The sequence below is a fragment of the Petaurus breviceps genome, unplaced genomic scaffold, assembly GCF_028583685.1.
Source record: "Petaurus breviceps papuanus isolate PSGF00001 unplaced genomic scaffold, PetGlider_PUasm1.0 189, whole genome shotgun sequence".
NCBI classification, from domain to species: domain Eukaryota; kingdom Metazoa; phylum Chordata; class Mammalia; order Diprotodontia; family Petauridae; genus Petaurus; species Petaurus breviceps.
The window spans coordinates 24,483,322-24,504,898 of NW_027185809.1; the positions used below are offsets into that span (position 1 = coordinate 24,483,322).

The window sequence follows — 21,577 nt, forward strand, 5'->3', positions numbered from 1 at the left end:
TGGAGGGAACCTTTGCTGACCAGGAACACCAGACCAAGCTGTGCTATGAAGAGCTTTGGGGGAAGAGAAGGAACCAGCATATTCCTAGTTAGTGCAGAAGCAGTGGGGAAGAAAGCCCCTGGTTGTAGGAACAGGAGGCTGGAAGTTTGGCTTTGGTTTCAGGCTAGAGGGAAGAACTGAAGATCTGGGGCAAGAGGCACCATTTCCCATACCCCAGGCTAGAGATGATTACAAATAATTAAGATAGTACCACAAAAACAATGCACAGGCAAAGGAGAAAGAATCCAACCATAGAAAATTATTTTGGGAATAGAGATGACCTAGGTTCATCTTCAGAGAAGGATTTTGAAGAAACCCCCAAAGAATAATACCAAATGGTCACCTGTCCAAAAATAACTCATAAAAGAGCTTTAAAAAGATTTCAAAAATCAAATGACAGAGATGGAGGAAAAACTAAAAAAGAAAATAAGAATGATCCAAGAAAAACAAGAAGGGTATGAAAGGAAAGTTAACCAATTAGAAAAGGAGATTCATAATCTTAAGGGAGAAAATGACACATTGAAAATTAGAATTGGGCAAAGCTAAGCCAGTGAAATTATAAGAGATCAAGAAATGGTTAAACAAAATATGAATAATGAAAAAATAGTAGAGAAAGTGAAACATAAGGAAAACAACAGACTTGGAGAATAGATCAAGAAGGAAAAATTTAAAGATAACTGGACTAACTGAAAGTTACAATCAAAAAAAGAATCTTGATACAATAATACAGGAAATAATTAAAGAAAATTTCCTGAGGCATTAGAGCAAGCGGGGAAAGTAGAAATAGAAAAAAAAATCCAGTGATCACCACCTAAAAGAGATCCTATAAGGAGAAACTCACAAGAATATCATAGACAAATTCTGAAATTCCCAACTCAAGGAAAAATATTAAAAGCATCAAGATTAAAACAATTCAAATATGATGGTGCCACAATTAGAATTACACCAGACTTAGCAGCAGAGACATTAAAGGATTGAAGGTCTTGGAACACAACATATTGAAGAGCAAAAGAACTGGGGCTCTGGCCAAAAGTATCATACCCTGCAAAGCTAAATATTATCCTGAATGAAAAAAATGGACATTTGTTGAACTCTCAGACTTTCAAGACTTTGTTTTAAAAATTGCTGAACTTAATAGAAGATTCAACATATAAGAACCAAGAGAAATATAAGGCATATTACAAAGACTGATTACAAGGGACCCATAAGGAGAGACTATTTACTTTTTATATATGTAAAATGCAAAATGGATGTCTAAGATTCTTATCAATAATTGGGCAATGTATAAGAAAGATCGAGGTAAATCTGAAAATGATATGAATTTTTGAAAGCAAAACCATTTAGAAACAGCTTAAAAGTGTAATTATTAGGGATGCAAAAGGAAGAGGAATCAGATGGGGAAGAGGGCTGGTAGTTCTGGTAACCTACTTTCATCAGGAATGGGTTGAAGAGGGAATAATACATATATTTTAGAAGAGTATAAGAGTCTTCTAAATTCAGAAGAAACAAAATGATAGGGGTATATGGGGGGGGAGAGGACAAAGGAAGGATCATTAGAGGGGAGGGTAAGGGAATAGGTAAAATAGAGGTATATTAGATTTATGGGAATGGGAGGAGAGGGGACGAATCCTGGGAGGTTAGTAGGCAAGTTATAGGAGGGTAAAGTAGTGGGTAGAAAGTAAAGTAGAGTAAGCAGAAGGGAGAGGAAATGAGATATAATTATACATAAAAAAATATAGATCAGGAGTGGCATAGGTTTGGGAAAATATATGTCTATAAATGTATGTATATATCTATAGCTATAGAGAAACATATCTAAACATTATTGTAGCCTTGTGGGGAAAGGTTGGCGGGAGGGAAGAAAAGAGAACAAAGTAAAAAAGTACACAGCAGAGAATAAAAGAAAATTCACCGGGAAGCAAAGAATAGGACAGTTCTCAACACTAGTGTTATTTATCATACAGGCTTTCTTGAAATGAAAATCTATTGTTACATATTTTGAATCCTCTCTTATGTTCTGCGATGCACACGACATGCTATTTTTTCCTTTCTAGCTTTGTATTTAAGTTCCAATATTTAAGTTTATGATATGTTTTTATTTCTTTTCTCTATTCTGTATTTGTGTTCTGGCATTTTGAGTTTAAAATAAAATTTTGAGAAAAGAAAAAAATTTAAAAATTAAAAGTAAAATATATGAGAATGAATCCTTCATCAATGTGAAAAGATTGTTGGGGCTTTGAGTCATTGAATGAAAGCAGATGATATCATTCAGGAAATATCTAGTGATTGGATGAAAAAATCAGACACACCCCCAAGCCACATGTAGTGAACCAGTTTAGTATCTCTCTCCAGCAACAGAAGTCCCGTTCAATGGTGGTAGAATCCAGTGTTGAAGGACTTCCCCAGGGGAAATTGTCCTTGAAGTAGGAGAAGCAAGTTTCCTTTTCCCTACCCCATCATTGATCAGGTGACAATCTTGTGTGCTACAAAAGTTCACCATGAGTGTCCATGAGAGTCAGTGCAGTATCCCCAGAACAGCAGTGGCTGACAATAGCATCTTCATCGTGCCCAAAAGACAACTGAGAATGGTTTCTAAATTAATGATGAATTGAACCAAAACATCTTATTAATCCTGAAAATGTCAATTTTTCTTGATATTATTGTGGTTTGTTTTAAGTAGATAAGTTTTCCATGTAAACATCAAAAACCTCCAGTGTTCTTACTATACTAGGGTCTATTATATATATTTGAATTATTTGAACATGCCTGGAACTTATTAGCATATCTTTCTTCTCCTTTATTAATGCAATATTTTCTTGTAAGTTTTTAATAGATTTTTAAGAAATTAAAAAGGTAATATTTACATAAACATGTAAGTGACCTATACATATTTGAGAAGTCTGGTATTTTGTTATAAAATATCTTCTGTTAAGAAAAGAAAGATCAGATCTAAGAGGAAGGTGGTAAAATAGTATCATTGCTACTATTATTATTATTATAGAAATTTAGAGAAGATAATATGTGTACCTTGGAAGACATTGTAAAGTTAATAAGACAACTCTATAAGAGAGAAGATAAATTGAGAATCATTTGTGGTTGGCTCATACGGAATGTTGATAATCTGGAATACATCATTGATTATAAGGACTCAAACACTGACATTGGGTAAGTAATGTTCTCAAAGTCTTAAACTTTTAATTGTACTTAGACCTCTGATGAAGAATTGGTAAATAAGCAAGAAAGGCAACAGTGACCGGATGGGTGATGAACACGGTCAAGTGTTACAGGATAAATGTGAATAACAGCAATGTTTCCATTTTTTTAAAGGCCCATATTTTTCGTGGCATATAGACCTTTATTTTGTGACATGTACAATGGCATGTGATATAGTGAGGGTTCAAATCTTTCATTGAGCATACAGTGAATACAATTTTCAAACCTTGCCTATGGTACATTTTTATTCTTCTCTCTTTATACCTTCAATTTAACTAGTCTATGACAAAAAGCACTGAATTTATGTTCATCATACAATAACCTATCATAATTTCTTGATTAGAACCTCAAATACAACTAAAAAATTTATATTCATTTTTGCAATTGAAAATGTTTTGGGGGGAGGGCAATTGGGTGACTTGCCTAAGGTCACATGGCTGGTTTTTGTGTTAAGTGCCTGAGACTGAATTTGAACTCAGGTCCTCCTGACTCCAGAGCCAGTGCTCTATTCACTGCACCACCTAGCTGCCCCTTCAATTGAAATTCTTAACCAGCATAGGTGGGAAATGCAATCTTCCATTCTTGTGAAATTCAAGATAATTGAAAAGTGCCAAAGTATTTCCAATTTAACCCATTTGAAATGAATATCTTTTTAGAGAGACTGCCAAAACAGAGAAAAAGAAAGTATCAGTCCACAAAACCATGGGAAAAGGTGGGTAGACAATGAAAGGACATAAGTCCCTTGAGAGCAGGTACTGCTTCATTTTTGTCTTGGAATTCTTAGAAACTAGCACTTAATTAGCTTGTTGGGTGACTGACTGATAGATTATATTTTGTTTCCTAATGTCTTATGGCTTCCACAAGATGAAATTCTAAAACAAAGACCCATAAAATTAAATCACTTTGTATTTTTATTCTTCAATCAATAAATAAGTGCCTACAAAGTGCCAGGCACTGTGCTAAATGCTGAGGGGAAAAAAGGAGGCAAGAGACAGTCCCTGATCTCATGGAGCTTACAATTTAATGGGGGAGAAAAAATGCAAACAAATATATACAAACAATCCCCATAAAGCATACATAGGAAATGATTAATAGAGGGAAGGAATATTAACTATTATTTATTAATATTAATAATAAGGGGGGCTGGGTAAGGATTCCTGCAGGTGAAATTTTAGTTGGGACTTAAAGGAAGCCATAGAAGTCAATGGGCAGAGTTGAGGGAATGGAGAGAGTTCCAGACAACAGCCAGACAAAGTCTCGCAGTTGAGAGATGGAGTGCCTTGTTCATGGAATAGTCAGGAGGCCATTGTCACTGGATCAAAGAGTACATGGCAGGGAGTATGGTAACAAGACTGGAAAGATAGGGGCAGGCTAGGTTATGAAAGGCTTTTGTATTTAGATTTCTGATACTGTTTTAGACTATTGACTTTGTTCTGCTAGTCCTTTTGTCTTGTGGAATTGCTGGTCTCTATCTGGTACAATTTAATTTTCAATGAATCTGTTGTTTGAATAAAGTTTTTATCTACTATACTTAGCTATTTATTCGCTTCACAATTTTTCCTCTAGAGCTTTCATTTCATTTGTATAATTTTAAAAATTCTTGTTTCCGTTTTTGAAGGAATCCTAGTAGAGCTTGTGGTACACATCCATAAATTTGTTTGGAACCATGTTTGTAGATGATGTAGAGTTATTAATTTCTGGATTTGTTTCTGGGTATCCCTGGCAAGCTCAGTGACTTCAATTTCTGAAGGTATAGAAAATGGAAAGGCAGATAATGAAACATGAATACAAGTGGGTTATACATAATGCAACAGGAATAGTCTCAGTGCCACTCAAGCTCAAAGCAGCTGACTTGAAGGAAGAAATATGCTACAAAAACCAAAATAAGGTCTTTTTAAAATAATGTTGGGGGCAAGAAGAGCAAATAAGGGCTATAAGTGCTACTTAGTCATGATAAAAGGCAAATGAGAAAAGGTAGAACTCAATATTTATTTTGTTTTCTCTGCCAAGGAGAATGATCTTTGGTCTGGAAAAGATTAAAACATATTAAGAGTTTGATACTAAGAAGATAGCACAGGCTTCTAGCTTTCCTAGTTTGAGTTCAAGTGACCTGGTTTAGACAAACCTTACACAGTAGTAATAAAGTCTGGCAAAAGCAATTGCTGACTCCTTGTCAGTAGTATTTGAAACACTTGAGAAAGGAGCTATAGGATTTGTAGAAGGGCAAATGTTCTGATCTCTACCACCTCCTGCTCTAAGAGTAGCATCTATAAACAATTGGCTGGTTATTGTTTTTTATTATTAAAGGAATGGTTTATGAGCATCTGGAAATAGGCTTCATTAAGAATATATACTGCCAATGTAACCTCATTTCCATTCTTGACTGCTTTATGAGAGATCTGCAGAAATTTAGTTTATCTAAGTTTTAGCAAAACGTTAGTCTCTTAGGAAATTCTTAATCAAAGTAGAGATGAAGGCTAGATGGTAGTTCCATGGATAATTAAGTTTGGAAACTAATTTGAATGGCAAAAGTCAGAATAAGCAAATGAATTTCATCTTGAAGTGGAGTACTTCTTGGCTTTATGTCGTTTCATTACCATTCACCACTTTCACAAAGGCTTGTTCAGCACAATAAAAGTTAAAGATACCACAGGATTTTAAAGGACAGCTAACGTGAAGTGAGTCAGAATTCCAAAAGATTTTGATAATAGTAGGACAATGGCTCAAATGAAATGTAATAGAAATAAATGTCAAGTTCTACACTGAGGTTCAAAACACTAAATTCAAAAATAAAGGATGAGGAAGATTGGTTGACAAGGGTTTATGTGAAAAAAAACAACAACAACTCAGTGTTCTAGAGGAAGGCATATTCAACAAAGACAACCATGTTACACAGCAAACCCAAACCACTAATATCATCTTAGGTACATGAAGAAAGAGATAATGTTCAGAATAGAGTGTGGTAAACAATCCCTCTAGATTCTGCCAAGAGTTAAACCATGTGTGGAGTGTTGTAGTCAGGTAGAGTGCTAGATTTTAACTAGGGTATTCACAAGCTGAATTATTTCCTGAAAATACTGGTTCTTAGACATAAATTGTGACCCAAACTCAGATCCTAAGAGGTTCTAAAGGATGATCAGAAAAGATCCACTAAAAGATATAGTTTTATAACATCCTAGTCAAGAAAAAACAGGATGACAGTTTAGACAGTAATTTTCTAGGTATCTTTTTATGTCTATGTTGTAGCCACAAAGGATTCAGATTTTACAGTCAAATCATAATGTTAATTTTTGCAAATGATAAGTAACTGGAATTGCATTTGAATTAAAAAAATAAATTCAACCTAAGACCAAAGAGCACAATGTACAGTTTTAATTAAAAATATATAGTAACACGATTATTATATTTAAAGATACTACGACTGCTTAAAGGCCCAATGCACTCCTTACTACAACTGGAAAGATACAGGTAAGATATCTGATTAATATTAAATTACTTTTATATGTGAACTAAACAAGTGATTTTTTTTTTTTTGGTCACTGAAAATTACTTTAAAATAAAGATCAAAGAATTTCAATTTCACCTAATATAGTGAACTTACCAGTTAATTTAACATAGCCCATTATTGGAATTTTTATGATCAAGTGTTGGAAAATCAAAAGTACTGATTGTAACCAAAGCAGGTTTTACATTTTAAGATTTTTGTTTTTTGTTTTCTGAAGGGCAACTGGGGTTAAATGTCTCAGGCCGGATTTGAACTGAGGTCCTCCTGACTCCAGGGCCGGTGCTCTATTTACTGTGACACCTAGCCACCCCAATTTTAAGAGATTTTTAAAAAATCATTTGCACAAAAATCTCCCACTGAACCTTTTTTGAGGGGAAAGGGTAGTGGTTGTTGTTTGAACTAGTATGAAATGTAATGTAGACAACTGTCTAATCAAGACAGATGGTCAAATTATCAGATGACCCAAACATATGAATTAACAACTCAGGCCTCTTTGCATCTTTAAACTAATTAGCAATAAATCACATATTGTAATTATGAGAGATTTAATACTAAATTAGAAGTTAGACGACTCCATAATTCAATGTCTGTTCTATTGCTTCCTACCAGTGACTGGGATCAAGTCACTTTGGGCCTCTATTTTCTCATCTGTAAAATTCTGAGGTTGGAGTGAATGATTTCTAGCTCTCAATTTTATGAAGGGCACAGAGAAAACTTATGGAAAAAAAAAAACCCATAACAGATCAGCACTTCAAGAAACAGCCTTAATAACGAATGACCAAAGTTCAACAGTTGTTCAGTAGTGCCAAAAAACATTCAGGTAGTTTATACCTTCTCCTGGTCATGTTATTTAATTACTTAAGAAAGTAAATTTAAAATACTTTGTGTGTCAACTATTCCAAAATTATTTGATGGTTACCATATTTACTTACATATAATTTCTCCCATTTACATTTTACTACAATGTCCCAGAAAGGTGGAGGAGGAAAGGAGAGGAGGGGGAAAAATTAGAGGGGAATTGTTGATTTACTTGCAATAAAAGATCCTTGCAGAAAATCTAGCCCTGGTAGCTAACCTAGAGAGTTTACATCTGTCAGGCTATCTGGACAAATAAAAAATTTAAAAGACACAGATAACTTTTTAAATATAATGGGAAAATATCCAAAACTGTTATGAGTGAGTTCAGATTATATGTCTTTGGTGACTAACCCAGATTTGTATCAGAAATAATCTTTTAGATTAGAAAGCATATTTACAGGGGAAAAAAAACCAAACAAATAAAATATGTTCCAATTGAGTCATTTTGCTTCATTTTGATCTAAAAAAGTTTTAAAAACAAAACAGAACCAAATCACCTAGTGTATTCCATTACCATGAATTCAAACTGCATCAACAAAGTTAACAAAATAGTGCTTTTCAATGCATTGCTATTGTTTTTGAAACTCCAGTGATAGGATCTAAAATTTCCCTTAAAACATATTAAGGACCATCTCTCAATCAAGGGTTTTTGACCTTTTCACAGACCCCTTAGGTAGGTCTGGTGAGACCTATGGACCCCTCCTCAGAATGTTTTCAAATGCTTAAAATAAAATAGATAGGATTACAGGGAAAAAGAAAGGTTAGTGTAAATAAAAAATCTGGTTTTTCTTTTCCCCTATCCAAATTCATGGACCCCCTTGAATTCTGCTGATGATTACCTTTAGGGTCTATGGACCCATGGTTAAGAAACTCTGTAATATCAATAGATAAAGATTTTGGAATTTTTTTTAATGTGAACTGCTAAAATTTATACTTTGAAGTTACAATCATTAATCTTAACTGCTGTCCTCAGGTCCACCATGAGGCCAACTATAAGGGAAAAAAAAAGTTCTGTATCTTTAATCTCAAAGGCTAGACATGCAAGAAAGGAAATATTTAAGTAAATATCAGTCCTTCATTTAACTTAATAGGGCAATGATTAGAATATTTTAAAACAAGAAAATGTAGAAAGATGGCATTATCCCTATTTAGAATTAAGCATTCTTTCCAGAATTAGCCAGGCAAGGAAATCCTTAATGATAATGTAGTTAAAATGACACAAAATTTCAATATTTTTATTTTAGAATTTTCATTATATTCTTTCATTTTTTTAAGGAACAATAATTTCAACATCTCTTCAATAAAGATACCTAACAGAAAACCTGTTGAATATTACTATTTTATTCTTTCATAATGTCAAAATATTGTATAGGTGAAAATAAATAACGAAAAAAAAATTTTGTTTTTATGCTTTATATAATACCACCACTGTCAACTTACATATATTTACACATTCATTTTTAGGAAACAGACAATTCTAAGAGTAGAATACCATTTTGTATTACAGCAAAAAATAAGCTAGAAATAATCAAAGTGCTACAGTTTGCCTTTTGCAGTATAACTGAAGCAGTAATAGAACACAGTGCTTCATCATGGGACTTCAGTGTAATTCTTCCAAATATCACTTGGATGCTTGCTTGGTATTTTCTAAGTCTAGTCCATAAGGTTTGCTGGCAATCAGGTGGTATCAGCTCTGCAGAGGGTGCAACACGGCATGACAAAGTAGCACATTCAAACATTTACATCTGGTTCCCCAGTTTGTTTTTTATCAAGAATGCTTCTTGGGTTTGTTGGCACATATTCCATTTTACTTAATGTACATTGGCTCCTTCTGAAAGTATCCGCGAAGGTTCAGTATACCTTGCTGTAAGTATGTAAAAAAGTGCAGGGGCTGGCACCAAAGCCAAGAGTGGCAAGTCTTGCTCTAATTTACCTACTCTGGAGATGGAGATTATTCCATAGGCATGAAGTAACCAGTGGCTGAAGAGAATAATTAGCGTTTTCTTTCTGAAAAGAAGATCTTTGAAGGACTATAGATAATAAAACAAAACAAAACAAAAAAGAAATGCAGATATATGTTTGACTGATAGAATTTAGTACATTTTGTATGTTATCTGAAGTTTATAATTCAGAAAACTACTGCCTATTTTTTTTAAAGTAATTTTTTTACATTACAAAGCAATACAGAGGGGTGGCTAGGTGGCGCAGTGAATAAAGTGCCAGCACCAGAGTCAGGAGGACCCAAGTTCGGTTCCAGCCTCAGACACTTAATAACCACACAAAAAAAACTAGCTGTGTAACCTTGGGCAAGTTACTTAACCCCAATTGCCCTTTAAAAGGCAATACAGGATTCAGAGTGCAGATTAAGACATAACATTTTTTGGACATGGCCAATGTGGAAATTTCTTTTGCTTGATTATCCAAGTTTGTGAGAGGGGTTTCATTTTCCTTGCTTTTCCTTTGGGGAAGGGAGGTGGAAAGGAATGAGAGAGGGAAAAAAAGATCTTTATGAAAAAAATTAACTTTTCAAAGTATGACAAATAATCATAATCCCTTTTGACACAAATGCAAATAAAAAATATAGAATTGCAGCTATAATAGTACTCTCTTGACAGCTGGTTAAATTGCAGTTACATAGTACTATGGAGAAAAAATGGAGCTAAAAAGATACATGAATACTACACTTTCTGTTTTAGCTATACACAGCATCTCTTAGTATATCATTTCTCATAGAGACAGAAATTTTAAATTTAAATCCCAAAGGTTCTAAAAATAACTTTTTAGTCAACTGAGTTCCAAATATGGAGGAAAACTAAAATCACTAAACTTTTAAAAAAAAGATCACAATGATAATGTGCATGATGACCAAGGCGCTGAAAGATGCTGGTGCGTCTTGTGAATCATCAAGGTAGGGATTAGAGCTATGCTTTACAGACATAGACAACTACTGAATGGGGAAATCTGCTCTACCAATTTGGCTGAGCATCTTTTCTGGAACTTACATTTTTTTAGAGTTGTCCAGAGCATTGACAAGCTGTGACTTGCCCAGGGTCATACAGCTAATATGTGTCAGAAGCAGAACTTGAACCCAAGTCTACAAGGCCAGACTAAGTAATTCAATATAGTTTTACCTTTAGGTCATATTTAGCCATACACTAATTATCTGAAAATTGTTAACTGTATATGTGATAATAAAAACCCAAAAGTAGATTAAGTAGAAAAGAGATGACCCACGGAGGGTATAGAGTAATGCCACAATTATGTAAAGACTAGAATTCAGGCAATCTCAAATATCCAGAACTGCAATGAACTAAGAAGTTTTAAAAAAAAGACTCTGGTAGTGAAGAGCTGCAAACTCCAATGCCAGATTTCCTCTGCTTTCAGAAGGAGAGCTGTCATTGGCAAGTAATGGCTTGTAAGCTAATGTATAGTACGAAATCTGAGAAGTTCCTAAGCGCTAAGCAGCAACAGCCAAGCTGGGAAACACTGACCAGGGAGTAAGCAGAAAACATTCACATGCCTGAGAAAGGAAAAGCTAGCCCCAAAAAGACCAAAGATGGGATCATTGTGCAGTCTGGGGACAGGGACCTCACTCTGAAAGGAAGTTTATTTTAATAGTTCCTGTATCACTCATGTATCACAATAAAGATTTATAAGGACAGTCCATTAAAAGAAAATGTTCAAGGGGCGGCCAGGTGGCACAATGAGTAAGAGCGCTGGCCCCAGTGTCGGGAGACCTGGGATCGGTTCCAGCCTCTGATATTCGGCACCCACACAAAAATAACTGGCCGTGTAAAAAAAAAAAAAAGAAAATGTTCAATATATTCTTTAAGAGGCTTGTTGGCAGGATGGCAGTAGAATGAAGAACTCTTCATTGGAATGAATTACTAAGAGAGAGGGAATGCAATCTGTTTTGGTGGGGAGAGAAAATTTTAAATCACGGAGGTGCTGAAATGAGTATACTCTGTTCAAGGTGGGAGGGAAATGAAAGATCTTGACCAAAAAGATCTGATGTTGAAAAAGAATAAGCCTCCATTACATGAAGACTCAGCTCTATGTGACAGCATATCATCTATGGTGTTGGATAATGAGAGGTATATGGTTAAGTTTCAGTTAGCCAGAATATTTCACTAACTAGAATATCCTCTCTAGTCATTTTGGATAAATTATGAGTTTGTAGTACATTCTTTCATAAGCTTACCTATAAGCGAAAGCTACTATATCTTACTGCGTTACTATTTTAAGCTGTTTATCAAGGGTTATAAAATAAGCTACCAGAGTTATTACACATTCTTTACTGACATATAACCAGTTCTTAAATCTGTAAAATCTTTTAACAATGGGTAAAAAGGACTCTTACCTCTATTTCTGAAGCAGACATATACACAGCCAAGGTAACCAAGGACAAGACTAATACAATATATGGAAAGGCATAATCTGCAAGGCAAATAATGCTGTGTTTGAAAAAAATCAAATAAATCCTCATTAATTATAAGCAAATTTCAGGGAAAACAAAAAAAAATAATGGATTAACTATTTCACAGAGGTTGTCTGTAGTCAATTATAGCTAGCTTACCTTTGGAAAAAGTTTGAATACCAACGTGCTTTGAAAAAGCAAATAACTATGCCCAATGGACTACAAAACTGTGTATGCCTTTTGACCCAGCAATACTGCTACTAGGGCTATAGCTAAAAGAGTTCAAAGAAAAAGGAAAAGGTCCTGTATGTACAAAAATATTTATGGCAGCTCCTTTCTGTGTGGCAAAAAATTGGAATTTAAGGGATCCATCCATCAATTAGGGAATGGCTGAACAAGATATACATGATTGTGATGGAAGGAATCCTACTGCACTATAAGACATGATGAGCTGGATGCTCTCAGAAAAACCTGGGAAGGCTTACATGAACTGATGCAAAATGAAGTGAGCAGAACTAGAACATTGTACACAGTAACAACAATATTGTATGATGACCAACTGTGAATGACTTAGTTATTCTCAGAAATACAATGATCCAAGACAATTCCAAAGGACTTATGATAAAAAATGCTATCCACTCCCAAAAAAGAAACTGATGGAGTCTAAATGCAGATCAAAGCACATTTTTTAAACTTTATTTTTCTTTCTTTTGGTCTGTATTCTCTTTTGCAACACAGCTAATGGAAATGTTTTACAAGACTGCATATGTATAAACTACATCAAAATTGCCTGCCTTTTCAAGGAGAGGGAAAGGGAAAAAGAGAATTTGGAATTCACAAATTATAAAGAATGTTAAAAATTGTTTTCATATGTAATTGCAAAAAGTTAAAACATTTTTTTTTAAAAGAAAATTATTATTAAGATCTTCTAAGTCATGGAGCCTGAGCAGGATGGCGGCTACAGGCTGCAACCCTCACACCGGCGATGTGGAGGAAGATGCCTCGCAGCTTGTCTTCCCCAAAGAGTTTGAAACAGTAGAAACTCTTCTAAATTCTTAAGTCCACATGCTTCTAGAGCATCGAAAACAACAGAATGAAAGTGCAGAGAATGAAGAACTTTCAGAGGATTCATGAAAACTCTAAATTATACTGCACAGTTTAGTCATTTTAAAAACAGGGAGGGGTGGCCAGGTAGCACAGCGAGTAAGAGCACCGGCTCCAGTGTTGAGAAGACCTAGAGATCGAATCCCAGGCTCAGACACTTAGCACCCACCCAGAAACACCTGGCTGTGTAACCTTGAGCAAGTTACTTAACCCCAATTGCTTAGGGGCGGCCAGGTCACTCAGCGAGTAAGAGCACCGGCTCCAGTGTTGGGATGACCTGGATCAAATCTGGGCTCAGATACTCAGCACCACACCCAGAAATAATAACTGGCCGTGTAACCTTGAGCAAGTTACTTAACCCCAATTGCTTAAAAAAAAAAACAGGGAAACCTGTGTTCAGAGTTTGTTACTCCAGAAAAAGCTCTATAAGTTTGAGTTGGTCCACTGGCTAAGACTCTGATTCTAAGCCTGGAGGGTTGATTTGAAAATGAGGAAATTCTTTTTTTTTTTTTAAAGCAATTGGGGTTAAGTAACTTGCTCAAGGTTACATGGCCAGTTATTTTTTGTGTGGGTGCCAAGTATCTGAGGCCAGAATCGATCCCAGGTCTCCCGACGCTCGGGCCGGTGCTCTTACTCACTGCGCCACCTGGCTGCCCCAAGATGAGGAAAGTCTTGATGTTATCCAGACTAAGAGGAGCTTCCACAGCTTGAATTTCAAGCTATTGTGAAGTATTATCGACCCAGATTGGAATATGTAAAAATAGCCAGAGTAAAAATAAAAAAAGTTGTCTCATATAAATGATAGAAGAAAAAATCAAAGTGAACTTATACCTGAATGCTTGAAATTCTTAAAAACAGAAAAACTGAATACCTTACAATCTTATAGTACCATATAGTCAATTTGGCCAAAACTCAGAGGGAAAAAAATAAAGAAACTACTGGCAGTCTTAGGGCATCACTGTTCAAAACAGTCTTGATTTAGGAGGCTCAGCTGGGCCTCGAACATCCTCAAGGCTTTGAGGTTTTGGAGCAGGAGGGAATTTGTGGAATTTATTGTTGTCTGACAATTGCACTGGGAAAGGGTACTTTCTAAATTTAAGCTAGTCCTTGATCCTGTTTTTAAAGGCCGCTCAATTCAGTAAGGGTTTGGTAAATCACAGGAAAGTGTTGGGGAGGACCAGAAAGAATGAGACTCGATTCTTGTTGGGTCATCACAAAAAACTGAGTTTGGGACAGTTTTCTGGAAATTTCTAGACCTAAATTTCAGCAGTGATTTCTGAAAGGTCATACAAATATTTTTGTGCAGTTGCTCCTCCCACACCTTAAAATCTGCTATTGTAATTTGATCTTATAATAGAAAAGGTAATGGGGAAGGCTAAGTGGCACAGTGAATAGAGCACTGGCCCTGGAGTCAGGAGGACCTGAGTTCAAATCTGGACTCAGACACTTAACACTTATTAGCCCTGTGACCTTGGGCAAGTCACTTAACCGCAATTACACTGCCTTCCAAAAAGCAAAAACAAAAAAGGGGGAATGGGCAGATTCTGCATTGGATATCCAGTTAATTGTGCAATTCCTAAGAAGTAAACTTACTCTAGGAAATAAAATTATTTTTTCAATAAAATTCAAAAAGGGGGCAGTTAGGTGGCACAGTGGCTCCAGCTCTGGAGTCAGGAGGACCTGAGTTCAAATCTGGCCTCAGACACTTAACATAAAAACCAGCCATGTGACCTTGGGCAAATAACTTAACCCCAATTGCCCTCCAAACAGCAAAAAAAATAAAGTTTTAAAAAATCTTCTAATATAAAAATTGCCCAACTTCCCATTTCATATGAAGTAATCCTGAGAGTCAAACAAGGAGAGTTAATTGGAGAAAGAAAACTTTAAACTAATATCAGTAAAGAATACTGATGCAAAAATATTAAATGGAATTCTAGAAAAGAGGATATAGTAATATATTAAAATATTCACTATGACAATGTTGGATTTATAGAAAGAATGCAAGGATGGTTCAATATTAGTAAAGCTACAAATAAAATAAATCACATTACTAACAAATTATATAATTATATGGAAAAGGCTTTAACAAAATATAGCACTCAAGATATGTTTTTAAAAAGCCATTAAGATATATAAGAATGAGAGGATCTTTCTTCAATATGATCAAAAGTACCTATCTAAAACTGAAAAATAGAACAATATGTAATGAAGAAATACCAGAAACTTTTACAGTAAGATCAGGAATAAAACCAGGGTGTCCACTGTCTCCACTACTATTTTAAAAATTTTTAAAAAGAAAGAAATTTTAGGACACAAAAGTAATTAAAGCAATTAACAGTTTTAGCAAAGTAGCAATATATATTATAAACCTCCCACAACTGTCAATATTTCTTATATTAATAAGAAAAACCAAGAGGACACGAGAAAAAGAAATTACATTAAAAATAATGAAAAAATGTATAAAATACTTGGGTATTAACCTATGAAGGCAAACAACACACTATACAGAAATAAAAAAAGACTGGAATCATTGGGGAAATATTCACTATTTATGGTTAGACTTTGCCAAAATTGTAAAAATGACGATATAACCTTATTTTAAGATTTAGTTTTATACTAATCAAATTTCTGAGAGATTACTTTAAAGAACTGGAAAAAATTAATAACAAATTCATCTGGTGGAATGACAAGTAAAGTCTCAAGGAAAATAATGGACAAAAAACTCCCACAGGAATTAAGGAGATCTAGCATTACCGGATCTCAAATTATACTAGAAAGAAGTGATATTAGGAACTATTAAGTACAAGTTAGAAAACAGAAAAGTAGTTCAATGAACAGGCTAGAGAAACGAAACAAAAGTAATTAAACCCAGTCAAACAAAACCAAAAACACATACTACTAAAAGGAACTCTTATTTGTTAGGTGTTGGGGAATTTTTTTGTGTGCATCAAATATATCTGATCAAAGTCTAATAATAACTACAATATAAAATATGATGAAGCTATATAACATGGCATCACTATTTTGGGAAACAATTTGGAATCATGATAAAAAAAATCATGAAGATATCCATATATTTTGACCCAGAGATCTCACTGCTATGTATACATCCCAACAAGGTCAAAGATAGAAATAAAGGTATCAGATTCATAGCAGTATTTTTTTGGTTGTAATAGCAAAGAACTAGAAACCAAGGGCAATCCCTTCAATTAGGGAATGTCTAGACAAACTGTGGTGCTGATTGAACAGAACATTACTATATCATAAGAAATTAACAGAAAGAATTCAGAGAAGAAACAGAGAATGAACTGAGCAAAATCTGGAAAACTACAAATACAATGACCAGAAAAATGTAAATGCAAACAACAAAAACAAATAAATAAAAAGAAGCTGAAACCAGTGCAATTACAACAACCAAATTTGGTCTGGAAGAAGAGATGAGAAAATGCTCCTCCCTCTCTTCTCTGGAGAGATGGGGAAGTATGGGTGCAGAAGACAGCATATATTGTCAGACTCAGTTTTTGTGTTGGTCAGTTCTACTGAACTGCTGTCCTTTATTTTTTAAATTCTTTCTTACACAGGATGGCTCTCTGGGTAGGAGAGGGGAAGGCATATTCAGAAATGAAGGTGATGTAAAAACAAAATACATCAACAAAAAACATTTTAAAAGTATGGGGAAGGAGATAAGAAGGGGAATGATAGAAGGGAGGGCAGATTGGGGGAGAGGGTAGTTAGAAGCAAACACTTTTGAAAAGGGACAAGGTCAAAGTAGAAAACAGAATAAGTAGGGGGGTGGGATAGGATGGAGGGAAATGCAGTTAGTCTTTCTCAACATAACTACTATGGATCATTTTGTTTAGTTACATGTGTACAACCTATACTGAACTGCTTGTCTTCCCAGTGGGGGTGGGTGAGGAGGGAAGAAGGGAAAGAATCTGGAAATCAAAGTTTTTGATTCCAAAAACAAAACAAAAAGTTAAAAAACAAAACAAAAATTAAAAATGTTTCTTTTTACAAGCAACAGGGAAATAAGATATACAGGCACTGGGTTATAGAAATCCATCTTGTCCTAACTTAGAAAGTTAGGGGGAGGGTGGGGAGGATATAAGAGAGAACAGATTGGGGGGTATTCAGTAGTAAGTTTTCAGTATCTTGGGTTGGGGGTTGAGGAAAGATGGGAAGAAAATTTGTAACTCAAAATCTTGTGGAAATGAATGTTGAAAACAAAAAGTAAATAAAATAAATTGAAAATGTTTTTTTAAAAAGCATGATTGGCAAGATATATAAGAAGGTAACACAAATATAAAACACCAATAGTCATTCCCCAACAGATAAGTGGTCAAAGGATATAAAGTTTTAGAAAGAAGAAATATATCTACAACCATGTAAAAAAATGCTCCATATCACCAATAAGAGAAATGCATAATAAACTCTGTGGTTTCACCTCACATCAAGAAATTTGGCAAAGATAATAAAATATGGAAATGAAGAATGTTACAGGGGCTGTGGAAAGACAAATATAATGCTGGTAAATTAAATCAATCTATCACTTCTGAAAACAATTTGGAGTTTCATGAGAAAAATGGTCATATTACTCATACTCCAACTCTAATACCAATGCTGGACATGTATCTCAAGGATGTCAAAGGCAGGGAATTTGCAGTGGTAACAAATAACTAGAAACAGAATGAGTAGCCATCAACTGGGGAATGGCTAACAAGCTGGTATACTAATGTAAAGGAATATTATAGTGTCAGATGAAAGAAAAGACAAAAAAGAATTCAAAGAATTTGGGAAGACATATGAAGAGATGCAGAAGAAAGTAAAATAGAGTAACATGAAGAAAAACAACCCTAAAATACATTAAAATTTAGATTATTACAATGACTAATCTTGATTCCAGAAAACTAATCATTAAACAAACTTCTCTCTCCTCAGTAAAAAGGTGAACTAAAGGTACAGAATGTCATATATGTTATCAGAGATGGTCGATGTGCTTCTAAAATAAACTTATATTTTATATCAAGTAAAGGTGTTTAAAACATTTAAAGAAATAAAATGACATTTACTATTTATTACATGTATAAATGATTAAAGTATTTCACTAACATTATCCCACTTACATAGAAGGCCTCCTCCAACTGCCTGAATGACAGTCAAGATTGGGAAAAAGTAAAGTGCTGCATAAACACTCTTAAATCGATCAGACTTCCCTAAGCCACAGGCAATCTTCTTTACCAGAAGTGGTCGGAGCAGCATCATTAACACCAAGCAAAAGGCATAATAGATAAATACAATGGTATATCTATAAAATAAAATTAGAACAATAAAATTTAAAGAAAAGGTAGATTAGTGCATAATAAATATGATGGTACTTCTTGAAAAAAAATTTCAAGTGAAAAGTATATTAGTTTATAAATTTTTATTTCATAGCCAGTTTCAAATAAAAAAGTCTCAAAAGTTTAGTATATTAACAGTTCATTCTTTGATAAGAAGATCAAGTTTGCAGATCTTTTATATAAAGGTTGTACAGGAATCTTATGGATTAGGTTAAAGGCTGGCAATTCTCTTAAGACTCTAAGTTAAAGAAGAGTTTTGCCAATATACATCAGTAATGGATGTTTTCTCACCAGGAGTTTCCTATACCAATGAAGTAAGAGATCTCACCAAAAACTAAACAAAACAAAAAATCCTCAACATTAATGTGACACACAGGCTACATACCCAGTCAGAGTTAACATGGACCTCATAGAGTCTCCAATGTTTTCCTCTTAGTTCTAGTCCTTCCTTCTGCCCTGAAACCCTAGGATTCTTAAATTAGCTTGAGTATCATATCCCCTGACTTGCCCACTGCATGCTCACTCTTCACTATAGGGTTCTTATATATATTTTGCTTTTTGGAGGGGGGAAGGCAGGGCAATTGGGGTTAAGTGACTTGCCCAAGGTCACACAGGTAGTGTTAAATGTCTGGGGCCACATTTGAACTCAGGTCCTCCTGACTCCAGGGCCAGTGCTCTATTCACTCTATCTACCTACCCACCCTTCTTATAATATTTTTGTTTTCAACACAGTACGCTGCAAGGTTTAATACATGGTCTTTATGTGCTGTACTAAAAATAAGTATCTTTATGCTAACCTGCCTTTGGTTTGTTCAAATGTTACTGAGCTCTTACACACATAAAGGAGCTCCCATAAGCAGCCTTTCCTTTAACTATTTATCTCATCAGAGGAAGGTATCAATCACCTGTCACTTTGTTCTCTAAAGTTCTATAATCTTCTGGAGAAGTTATTTGTCAGGTTTCTTTCTTCTTTAAGGACCTAAATGCTCAGCTTCTAAGATTCAGCCTGTACTAATAACCCTCTATGTCTACTCTCCTGTCTTAACCATGAAGTAGTATAAAAGGGGAGCTGAAAATAGCACTTATGCAATTGTAGCAACGACAACTGCAATCTCCACATTCATTCTTTAAACTTCTAGTTAAATTTGCATTCAAAATAAGAAATTCTTCAACTCTTTCCAATGTCTATTTTCTGAGGGATTTTGCCCTCTTTTCTCCCCATCAAAAGTCTATTACTAAGTAGGTATGTGTCTATTTGCAAAGAAAATACATATTATGGAAACGAGTCCTATGTACATGGTGTGATAATTCAGGGATCTTTGACAATTTTCTATCCTTCTTAATGAATTAGCAGACATAAAACATAGTTTCCTTCAACTTTTAGAATGGTTTCTTGACTCCCTCTCAGCCCTCTTGCCCCCTCCTTGGGATTCTTACACTAAATAGGTCTACCCTGGTCTTCAGAAGACATAGTTAAGGTAAGAATTAGAGGCAGGTTATATGCTTGTCTTATTAAAAGAACCTGAGGGTCACTTCTATTACAGTTACTCGTGTTTCTTGATTTATGTTTTCGTGAAACTTTTTGGATGATGCTCCCCCTATGCTGACCATACACTTATTCTGTGGGCTCTACCACTCAACACTAAAGATATCTTATAAACTTAAAAGATTGATCTTCATATGTAGCTTACAGAATCAGTCTCAAAATCTTACAGTGACATTTCATATCTACGTGCAATCCTCAATTAAGTTAGGCTTTCTAAAATTTTAGGACCAAACAAGTTTCTTAAGGGTTGAAGTTCCAAAGAAAATAAAATCTGCATACTGCATTTTAATAGGCTATGAAATTATAATTGTGTGAAGCTCTCAGAAATTGTTTCACAAGTAACAACCACTCTAGCAAATCCTTCTAAATTTCAGAACCCTCTAGTACAGACCCTAAAACATTTCTTTACACTATTTGGATTTTGTTACATATGTGTATATAAAGTAATCTGTATGTCTATACAGAATACCTTTAAGAAACTATGTAATTTATCTTCGTTTACATTAATGTTTTATTTATTAACAGAAAACACACTTAAGGATTAATGCTGCAAAACAGCAGAGGCTTAATAAATATTAAAGTGAATGAAATCAATTGAATTAGGAAGAACTCTATACTCACAGTGGGTAGACAGCTTCATGAGTACAGTGTATTGTGGTAATATAATCAGGACTTGGGTTGTAGAGCATTGTGTACCAGTCAGAAAGCATCAATACTCGACAAGAACGAATTTGCAGAACACCAACTGGATCACTCACAAGTAATGTAACAATAGCTGCCACACTGCATTCAAATAAGGCAGTTACATGCTGAAATAATGCACTGGAACTAGAGGGAGAAAAAGATGGCATGAAATTTATAAAGTTACATGTAGCTGTTTCTGAATCTGATTTCCAGAAGCCTTCTACCAAAGAAAACTTTACAGAGAAGGTGCAAATATGAAATTTGAGAAGGATTTTAAAATCAACCTACTAAAAAAGAGATACCCTTCCCAGACTGAACACTGGCAAATGGCCAATTTAAGTAAAAATTTACATTGAAATTATCTATATCTCTTTAACAGGATGACAACCATCATTATTACAAAAAATGTTTATTGGGAGTTTCCAGTTCACTTTGCTGAATCTATTTCATGGAAGAACAAGTAATTTCAGGATAGTTAGGTGGATTCAGAACTCATTGAACAATTAGAACCAAAGAACATTAATGACTTGATATCAACCAGGAGAGATGTTACTTGGTGTGTCTTTGACACTGTTAAGTGTTTTTAGAAATGTCTTGGATCAAATTTATAGATAACATAAAGCTGGGTGAACAAAGTGTTAGATGACAACTAAAAAGATCTCTATAGAACAATAAATCAAATCTACTAGCATAAAATCTAACAGGGATGATTATAAAGTCCTACACTGATAATGCACAGTATAATGAATCAACAATGTGAAGTAGCTGCCCCAAAAAGCGAACAAAATTTTAGGTTACATTAGTAAACGCATGGTGCCCAGAAATAGAGAGGTACCCTCTTGTACTTGTTAGACAACACCTGAAAATATTGT

At 34.6% G+C, this 21,577-nt stretch overlaps 2 protein-coding genes across 7 annotated transcripts in view; one reads left to right on the plus strand and one right to left on the minus strand.

The window, feature by feature from the left end:
- Nucleotides 1-6,217, plus strand: part of CCDC175 (coiled-coil domain containing 175) — a 118,057-nt gene extending 111,840 nt beyond the window's left edge. The window contains exon 20 of the mRNA XM_069091733.1: nt 3,041-6,217. Within this exon, the coding sequence (XP_068947834.1) occupies nt 3,041-3,208 (168 nt within the window). The 3' untranslated portion in view covers nt 3,209-6,217. The remainder of the gene's footprint in view (nt 1-3,040) is intronic.
- Nucleotides 6,218-6,609: 392 nt separating this feature from the next.
- The window catches only part of JKAMP (JNK1/MAPK8 associated membrane protein), a 449,359-nt gene continuing 434,391 nt past the window's right edge, over nt 6,610-21,577 (minus strand). For 5 of the 6 annotated variants that reach the window (XM_069092068.1, XM_069092069.1, XM_069092067.1 and 2 more), the window contains 4 exons: nt 20,643-20,849; nt 18,260-18,441; nt 11,976-12,052; nt 6,610-9,645 (listed from right to left, as the gene is read on the minus strand). In XM_069092068.1, coding sequence (XP_068948169.1) covers nt 9,427-9,645; nt 11,976-12,052; nt 18,260-18,441; nt 20,643-20,849 — 685 coding nt within the window. In that variant the 3' untranslated portion in view covers nt 6,610-9,426. Of the gene's footprint in view, nt 9,646-11,975; nt 12,070-18,259; nt 18,442-20,642; nt 20,850-21,577 lie in introns of all 6 variants that reach the window. The other variant, XR_011169041.1, reaches the window with a different exon arrangement.